Source organism: Octopus sinensis, linkage group LG10 (assembly GCF_006345805.1).
Source record: "Octopus sinensis linkage group LG10, ASM634580v1, whole genome shotgun sequence".
In the NCBI taxonomy this organism is placed as follows: domain Eukaryota; kingdom Metazoa; phylum Mollusca; class Cephalopoda; order Octopoda; family Octopodidae; genus Octopus; species Octopus sinensis.
In genome coordinates this window covers 33,393,786-33,403,785 of record NC_043006.1, presented here as the reverse complement: position 1 = coordinate 33,403,785, position 10,000 = coordinate 33,393,786, and the positions used below count along the sequence as shown (strand labels likewise).

General features: G+C 33.5%; 1 protein-coding gene across 50 annotated transcripts in view; it reads left to right on the top strand.

Annotated features, from left to right (window-relative positions):
• The window catches only part of LOC115216480 (SWI/SNF-related matrix-associated actin-dependent regulator of chromatin subfamily D member 1), a 93,659-nt gene that overhangs the window by 23,020 nt on the left and 60,639 nt on the right, over positions 1-10,000 (top strand). For 2 of the 50 annotated variants that reach the window (XM_036506532.1, XM_036506535.1), the window contains exon 1: positions 1,625-1,909. The exons of 46 other annotated variants lie outside the window; for them this stretch is intronic. In XM_036506532.1, coding sequence (XP_036362425.1) covers positions 1,877-1,909 — 33 coding nt within the window. In that variant the 5' untranslated portion in view covers positions 1,625-1,876. Of the gene's footprint in view, positions 1-1,623; positions 1,910-10,000 lie in introns of those variants that run through there. 2 more of the 50 variants (XM_036506531.1, XM_036506536.1) reach the window with 2 other exon arrangements.

Below are 10,000 nucleotides of genomic sequence, written 5' to 3'. Positions count from 1 at the left end.
AATAAAGATTATTATTATTAATGAAAATTACACTGAGAATGGTTGCTGAGGGAGGTTTTGGCTTCAGTTTTAATTCATCTGTTGCTGATAAAAAGATAGAAGTACCAGTTGTTATACTGGGGGATGGGAGGTTGCTTCAGTTCATCTTTTATCTCTTCCCCTTCAACACAACTAGTCCCGTGTCCAGTCCAAAGTAATTATTTTAATTATGTACGAATGTTTTAATTTGGCCAAGGGTGTTATTGCAATTTGAAATTCCCTTTTTAAAGTTGACCAAGTTTATTTCTAAAACCAATAAATTAAAATTATGAAAAACTAAAAGAAAAATCAGATAAACTCTTCTTTCTCAGACTCTCTCCATCAATTAATGCCATTTCATCTCATGTTTTGTTTGTACTTTTTTTGTTCTTTTTCGTAAATTTTATTTATTTTCTTCTTTGCTATAATTTCCATTTCAATCACATTATATAACTCTCTGAAATATAAGTTATTATCCAAGAAGAATTGAAGGAAAGAAAAAGATTCCGTCACAATGTAGGCACAGGTTTGGCTGTGTAGAAAGATGTTGCTTCTCAACCACATAGTTCTGGGGTTCAATCCCACTGCATGGCACTTTGGGCAAATGTCTTCTACTATAGCCACAGGCTGACCTTAAGCCTTGTGAGTAGATTTGGTAGATGGAAACTGAAAGAAGCCTATTGTGTGTGTTTGTGTTTGTTTGTCCCCCACCACCTTTTGACAGCTTGTATTGGTGAATTTATGTCATCATAACTTAGTGGTTCGGCAAAAGAGACTGATAGAATAAGTACCAGGTTTACAAAAAAAAAAAAGTACTGGGTGGTGTGATTCATTTGATAAAAAATTCTTCAAGGTGGTGCCCCAGCATGGCCGCAGTCAAGTGACTGAAAGCAATAAAACTGAAGGGACAAAAAAAAAGAAATAGAACAAAAGAAAAAGAATCGTTATCCATCTCTCACCTCTATCTGTTCATGTTTTGGCCCCACCCCCGTTTTGATCTGTAATAGCCAAAGTGCAAGTCAACTCAAAAATCTGAGCTGTGTATGTGTGTGTAAGTGCCTCTGTGTGTGTGTGTATGTGTGTGTATAAGTGCGTGCGTGCATGCGCTTTCTTTAATTTTGGTCGCCTGCCTAACTCTTGCTACTCCGCAGGATTATTCCACTGCCATCTACCCCTGCATCTATCCTAATATTATCCAATGAATCGGCTGCTGCTATTTATTGTCCCTTCTCATAAGAATTATTGATACTACTACTACCACCACCACTATTACTGTTGTTATTATTGACACCCATGCCTTTTGGTCTCTGTTGGCTGTGATAATGACTTAATGGTCCAAGTGTTGTTGAGCAAGAAAAATATTTCCTTTCTAAAAAAGAAAGAACAAAAAATACAAAGAAACAGACTCTGAATCACCGTGAAACAACAACAACAACAGCAACAACACGCTGAAAACAAACGTTTTTCTAGACAACAGGAGAGATTTAAAATTTCTTTTCCTCTGTTTGATCTTACAACACCATCACCAAATGTAAACTCTGGATGTCAACGACAGCCACACCTGTTATTTTTATCACTATCACTGTTTTATTTTTCTTTATTTACCTGTGAATACTTTTTATGCGTAGCCTCAGTCTTCAGTCATCTCACTGCCGTTCCTCCTAACTACCATTATTGTTATTACTGTTATTGATAGTAATAATATTCTGTGAAGAACAAGCTTGTTTCATCCCTGCAATTGCAGCCACATCTACAGCAGTTAACTGTTTCACTAGCCGCCTCCTACAGTGGTGCTGAATGTGTTAGTGTCAGATCGCGGTCGGCTGTCAAAGTGCAAAAACCCTCAGTGTCTAGTTCAATGTCATCTTCCAAGACGCCTTGTTCTTGTGCTGTTGGTATAATTTTCATTTTTTTCCCCTCTCTTCTTTTTCTTCTTCAAACAATTATTCTTCTTAATGTTATTGTTATTTGTTTGCGTTCTCGGTGCTTAACATGCTGAATTCCATTACAACTCTGTTTCTCTCTTTCCATTTTTCTCTTGTTCTTAACTCTTTGATGCTAATCTTGTGTTTTTCTTTCTTTTTTTTTCTACTTTTTGCATTTGGCCATTTTCTTTTCCTGTTGTCACGTTGAGGTCATACTGTTAAATATATTTTTCATATTCTTGTATGATATTTCACATCCTTTTTTTGTATTTCCGACACTTTCCAACATTGTATTTTCATTTTCATTAAACATTTTCTTTCCAAGTAACCAATTTCTTTTCATTTTTTTCACAAGTTTTCTTCATTTCCTTAATGTTTTTGCTTTAAATTTTTCATTCTTTCTTTATTATTATTATTATATTCATGATTCATTTTAATTACAAAGCATAAGAAAATGAAAGATGACTGTAATAAAAATGATAAAAATTTTTAATTTACTCACTGAGCTCTATAATCATAATCAAATTCCTGTGGAGAAAAGAAAATTATTATTATTATTACTTTTATTATCTTCAACTCAGTTTTTTTTCTTTATTTTTGTTTTAGTTCCTTATTTAGCTCAATTCTTTTTTTCTTTGTTTTTTGCTGTTTTAGTATTTCTTATTATCTTTAAAGAAACACCAGAATTCTTATGATATATACATGTAAAGGTTTCCATATTCTTACTGAACTTTGTGTCAAAATACCATGGAACTATTGTTACCTGTGTCTCATAACACCACCACCATCACCACCCATCACCATCACCTACAAATGTTTTTTTCATAACTTCACTTTCTTTGAATATTTGTTTTGAATGTATGTGTGCGCGCAGTGGAATCCACCCGTCCCCAGTTTCTTGAGGGTTGGTTAAAATTATTGCTATTATTATTATTTTTAAGGCAATGAGCTGGCAGAATCGTTAGCACACTGGGTGAACCGCTTAGTGATATTTCACCCGTCTTTATGTTCTGAGTTCAAATTCTGCCAAGGTTGACTTTGTCTTTCATCCCTTTGGGGTCGATAAATTAAGTACCAGTGGAACACTGGAGTCAATGTAATTTACTAGGCCCCTCCCCACAAACTTCAGGCCTTGTGCCTTTTGTAGAAAGGATTATTATTGTGTCAAGACAGTGAGTTGGCAGAATTGTTAATATGCTGGGCAAAATGCTTAGCAGCATCTCATCTGTCCTTACATTCTGGGTTCAAATTCCACCGAGGTCCACTTTTAGGGTTGATAAAATAAGTACCAGCTGAATACTGGGGTCGATGTAATTAACCTATCCATTCCTTGAAATTGCTGGCCTTGTGCCAAAATTTGAAACCAATCTCATAATGTGGTGGAATTTTGTTAGAGGATAGGGCAGTGCCTTGAGGTATGGTGTTTAGTTCTGATTATTCCAAGGTTGACTTTGCCTTTTATTCTTCCAGTGTCGATATAACATATACCAGTTATAAACTGTAAAAAAAATAAATAAATAAAATGACCTTATGTAAACCCTACCCCTAATTATCACTAAAGTGTTGGACCAAGTAGCTTGTGGTCTTTGTTCTGACTATAAGGTCTGAGTTCAAATTCCACTGTAGGTCAGTTTGTCTTTCATCTTCCTGGAGTTGAGACCTGTACCAGAATCTGTACTAGATTCGATTTAATCTAAATATCTGGCCTTGTGCCTATTTAAGAAATTATTTCTAGTTGCGTATCGTATGTAAGCAACAGAACATTGCTAATCCTACCAAAATGCTAGATATTTCCATTTAAAAAAATATTTAATTAATGTAGTTTAAAAATATTGATATTTGAGTTTGCTATAGAATGTGAAGTATATATGTGTGTGGGTGGGTGTTTGTAATTGAGATTATAATTTATAATATACATGTAGATGTGTGTGTATGTAATTACATACACACACACACACACCTACATACATGTATTCTACCAATTAGCTTAAATATGTATATATGTAATATTTATTCCACCTACACTCACATGCAGATGAGACGAGAACATTTTATCATTTATATCTATGTGATATCTTGCTATTAATTTTCGCTTTTATTATCCAATAATTCTAATCAAATTTGTTTATTCACCCTCCCCTAAAAAATTTGTGTATGTGTATATATGTAACTACCTAGTATCTATCTATCTGTATAAACTGCATCTTGTGTTTATATACACACACATATATATAATGTTTGGCATGAAATTCCCCTGTGGTTGCCATCTCAGATCTGTGTGTGTGTGTGTGTTGTGCGGTACCCCATCCACACCCATCCAGTTTTAGTCTTGTTCTCTTTTAAGTGTTAAGAGGTGAATGTTATTGTTGTTGTTGTGGTTGCTGTAAGCTAATGGAGATTTGCTGTAAAAAGCGGTATGGTCCTGTTTTAGCTGCAGCCATTGAGCAACTGCTTTCCTTATCTTTTATTTCCCATGTTTGAGTAGATGCAACATAAATAAATAAATCAATGAAAAGAAAGAAAACTGCTCATCTGATAAAAGATGGTTGCCAACACATTTTTGCCTGTGACACAACAACAACAACTGTAATAACAGCAATAATAATAGTAATAACACCACCGTTGTATTATATATATATATATATATATATATATATATATGTATGTATATATTGGTGCTAGGAAACTGGAATTTCTGCTTGGCTTGTCAGAAGAAATAAATATATAAGATAAATACTTGGAAAACAAAAAGTGGTGAAGGTGGTGGTGGTGGGGGGAATTAAGGGACAACAACAACAAAAGCATCAACAACTACCACCTCCACAGCAATAACAGTAAAATAAACAGAAACACAAATTGTAAAGGTAGGAAGAAGATGGTTGTGGCTGTGGTGGTAGTGGTGGTGGTGGTTGCAGGAGAGAAAGAGAAGAATGAAAAGCAAGGTAAAAATTATTGCAGTTGGCTGTTTAATATAGGCAAAAGAAATTATATGTAAGAATGCATTTGGCAGCTCTGTGGATGCTGCTTGTAGGGTCTATTGAATATATTGGATTTTATGTGCTGCTGTTTTTATGTATTTAGGTGTCTTGTTTCTTTTTCTGCAGTTTTATTTTTACATTTTATCAGACTTTTCTCCTACATTGTATAGTGAGGTATAAATTGCAGATAGGAAAGACATGCATTATACTTATATTATAATATATATATATATATATATATATAATATATATATATATGATATATATTGTTCTCGAACAGATTATTTTAAAAATATAATTAATGCATTTTAATTTATTATTGGGAAATATTGGAGAAATGTAATTTCGAGGAATACTGCGAAGACATTAACCATAGCAGATATGGAATTATTATTATTATTGTTAATAATTTTCTTCAATAAATTTGTGTGAGCTTGATTAATTTTCAATTGCTCTTTCTCTCTGAATGGAAGAGAAACCTTGCTAGAATGACAATGTTTTAAACTCATAACCCTTCTCATTTTCCAAAAAATGTGCATTTCAATTCACTTGGCCATTTTTTGACTTTTTTTTGCTAGTTTTTTTTTTTTGCTCAACTTTCTAGTTTGTGTGTGAGTGGGTGTGTGGGTGGGTGTATATATATAGAGGTAATGTGTGTGTGTTTATATGTATGTATGTGTATGTGTATAGATAGATATATGTATATAAACATATATATATATATATATATGTAGATATAGATTATATATATCTATATATATATAAATGTATGTATGTATACAGATAGAGAGATAGACAGATGTGTGTATACAAATAGATAAATGTATGTATACTGATAGATAGATAGCTCGATGTATGTATATAGATAGATAGATGTGGATAGATAGATGGATGGATGGATGGATAGATAAATGGATGGATAGATAGATGTAGCTAGAGAGATGGATGGATAGATAGTAGATGGATAGATGTGGATGGATGGATGGATAGATGTAGATGGATGGATAGATAGATGTAGATAAATAGATAGATGGATGGATAGATAGATGTAGATAGATAGATAGATGGATGGATAGATAGATGTAGATGAATAGATGTGGATAGATAGATGGATGGATGGATAATGAGAATGGATGGAGCGAGAGAGAATGGATGGTGGATAGATTCGATGTAGATAGATTGATGGATGGATAGATAGATGTAGATGGATAGATGTGGATTGATAGATGGATAATGTAGATGGATGGATGGATAGATAGATGTAGATAGATAGATGGATGGATAGATAGATGTAGATAGATGGATGGATAGATAGATGTAGATAGATGGATGGATAGATAGATGTAGATAGATGGATGGATAGATAGATGTAGATAGATGGATGGATAGATAGATGTGAGGGATGGAGAATAGATGTAGATGGATGGATAGATAGATGTAGATAGATAGATGGATGGATAGATAGATGTAGATAGATAGATGGATGGATGGATAGATGTGGATGGATAGATGTAGATGGATGGATAGATAGATGTAGATGGATGGATAGATAGATGTAGATGGATGGATGGATGGATGGATGGATAGATAGATGGATGGATAGACAGATGTTGATGGATAGATGGATGGATGGATAGATGATTGGATGATAGATAGAGGTAAGTGGATAGATGGATGGAATACGATAGATAGATAGATGGATGATAACAGTTAGATAGATAGAGTGGATAGATGGAGGGTGTGGTGTGTGATAGATGTAATATAGATAGATATATATAGAGAGATCTAATGTGCTATAGATGTGTGTATATAGAATAGCACATATAGATGTGTATATATGTGGGTGTGTGGTGTGTATATATATAATATATATAAAACATTGATTAGAGAACAAACATCGAATTCGAGTCAACGATTCTATATAACACCATGCTTCCATACATTTGATCATATATAAATATTACCATGGCCCTTAACACATAAAGAATACATATATGAAAAACACAGAAGTTAAAATATATATATATATATGCAAATAAAAATACAACTTTATAGAGCGGCCTGTCAAGAAGGTATATACAATCGACTAAAATTCTAAAGTGTGTCATGCGACTAAAAATTTAAATAAAATCTATCAATTGACTAAAAGAATTTTTTTATTCGCCTCAATTAAAAATATGTAAAAAAAAGTTCATTTCATAAAAAGATCTAAGTTACTAATATGAGATAAGTGTAGGACTGGCAGAGAATAGGGCTAATACCATTTCCTAATATAATAGACCCAATGTATTGTATATTATACATTTTCTACCCCCTCATCTCTGGAAGATCTGATGAAAATCGAGATTTGTGGAAATTAATGGAGTAGTTTGAGGCCATTTCCCATTTTTCACTTCATTTCTAATTCATGAAATCATTTGTTCTTGGTATCTTTGCAAACCAAAATACCTATGTATGTAATTTCTCATTAAAATAACTCTGAATTCAAAGAGTGCTTCCATTATCATATATGATGGAAAAATAAGTATGTACAATGAGATATCGGTAAATACAATTGAGAATATATTTCCAAAGCTAATTTACTCGCAAGATTATCTACTTTATCTGTTTGAGTCTTACATGGTTGATTATAGTTGTCTCTAGTGAAATTTTTACTAAGATGTATCGATTGAGGAACTACTATTATTATTATTATATTATTATTATTATTATTATTTTTATTTTTAAGATTATATTACTAGGAATTTAAATATAGTCTTGTGATGGTTGCTTAAATATTCTGTCACTGTTCTTTCTTTGATCATACTTGATTCACAGATGCTTGTTCTTCCCTATTTTATTTTATTTCATTTATTTATTTTTTTTCTATTTATGAGCTCCAATCATCTGTTATGTCTCTCGTCAGTTCTGATTGGTCATATTTGTGTCACTTAGGTAGCTGCTTAAATACTCACTCAGTCCATCTCTGGATGCGCAGTTATAAAAGGAAAAAAAGAAAAAAAACAAATCCCAGTTTGTTGGTTTGAAGTTTATTGTATCATCTGGAATCTAGCCCTGATCATTATCATATCTTTATCACCAGGTCACTCTGCCCTGTCAGAAGATTTAGGAAATTAAATAAAGGTGCAGGCGTGTCCGTGTGGTTAAAAGGTTTGCTTTGCAACCACTTGGTTTTGAGTTCTGTCCCCATATATGTAGCACCATGGGCAAATATCTTCTTAGTATATAACCTAATACTTGTGAGTTAATTTGGTTGACAGAAACTCTATGGAAGCCCAAGATATATGTGTGTGCGTGTATTTATGCTTATGTGTGTATGTATATATTCTTGAATTTGATGGACATATAGCATAAGCTGACTCAAATCTCTAGTGAGACTTCTTATTGATGTACCCGAAGAGACCCAGAACATGTGTTGTACTCAATAAAGTCTATTACACATTCCATCTATTTTATTAATACCCCAACCTCCCCTACGAGGTTCCTGTAATAAATCTACGGATATCAGGTGATCAAAACTGCTTTACTCATCATCTATTTATGCATTTTGTATAATTTCTCCATTTTATATATATATATATATATATATATATATATATTATGTGTGTAAAAGCACATGGCCTGATGGTTAGGGTGTTGTGCTCATGGTCACTAGATCATGGGTTTGATTTTTGGACTGGGCGGCATGTTGCGTTCTTGAGCAACACTTAATTTCCTGTTGCTTTGCAGGTGGGACAGTGACAGAATCGTTGGTGTGTTGGCAGAGATGCCTTATGGTAGTTCTTCCTGACAAAAGATTTAATCCCTATTTTAAAAATCTGTAACTATTGAAGTGGTTCTTATCTTTGGTTTGTGCATTGTTAAGCAGTTGAAAAGTAAAGATTTGCCAGACAGGATGCCAAGTAACTTTATATTCTGATAAGAAGTGCAATAACACAAACTAATAAATGCATTAGGTTTACATATGCACTTTTAGTCAGGTCCTGTGCATACCACCAAACGACTTATTTGCAGTTAGGACAACCTGTTTTGACAGTTAAGTGTCAGCACTCCTATTTTGTGGTTTACGCTGACAGAATGCAACATTCATTTTATTGTCTGACAACTTCATCAACTTATGTAGTAGTAGTAGTAGTAGTAGTATCTGAAAGAAATGGATTTATATCAAAGAATGAATCTAGACCGTGAGTGTCTAACTGGAATGTGTGTATATGCATATTTGAATTAGGAGCTATTCGACCTATATATATGTATAGGCACAGGTGTGATTGTGTCTCAAGAAGCTTGCTTCCAAACCACATGGTTCTGGGTTCAGTCCCACTGTATGATACCTTGGGTAAGTGTCTTCTACTATAGCCTTAGGCCAACCAAAGATATGTGTGTGTGTTTGACAACCAGTGTTGTTGTGTTTAAATCCCTGTAACTTAGTGGTTTGGCAAAAGAGACTGATAGAATAATTACCAGGCTTAAACAGAAAAAAAAAAAAAGCTAAGCACTGGGACCAATTTGACTAAACTCTCCAAAGTGGTGCCCGAGCATCACTGCACTCCAAGAACTGAAACAAATTGTGTGCGTGTGTGTGTGTGTGTATATATAATTATGTAGTTCATGTGTATGTATGTATTATATCTGTGTATAATATGCTGTTCTTTCTAGAGTTTTCACTGAAATACAAGGAACAGACATTCTGCATGAGACCTAAGTACTATCCATATTATTCCCAGTGAAGTGTGGCATGGCTTGGTCTTTGATTCTGAACACTTCTTTTGGGGTCTTCTAATTGCAAATGTAATTTCAGTTTAGAGTAAAGTATCACATGGGAGCTGCTACTATGAATTTATTTAGTGCTTATAATCCTAGAAGTTTTTTTCTTCTTTTTGCAAGTTTACCCACCCTAAAAGTTTAACCCTTTCAATACCAACATGGCTGAAACCACCTCTAGCTCCGTAGTACAAATGTTTTGTTTTCATAAGTTTTGAATTAAAATCTTCCACCAAACCTTAGTCACAATTTATGTTCCTAACAGTAGCTGAATGATAACTAAGTTGTTTTACTAAATTCTTCATTATATTCAAAATT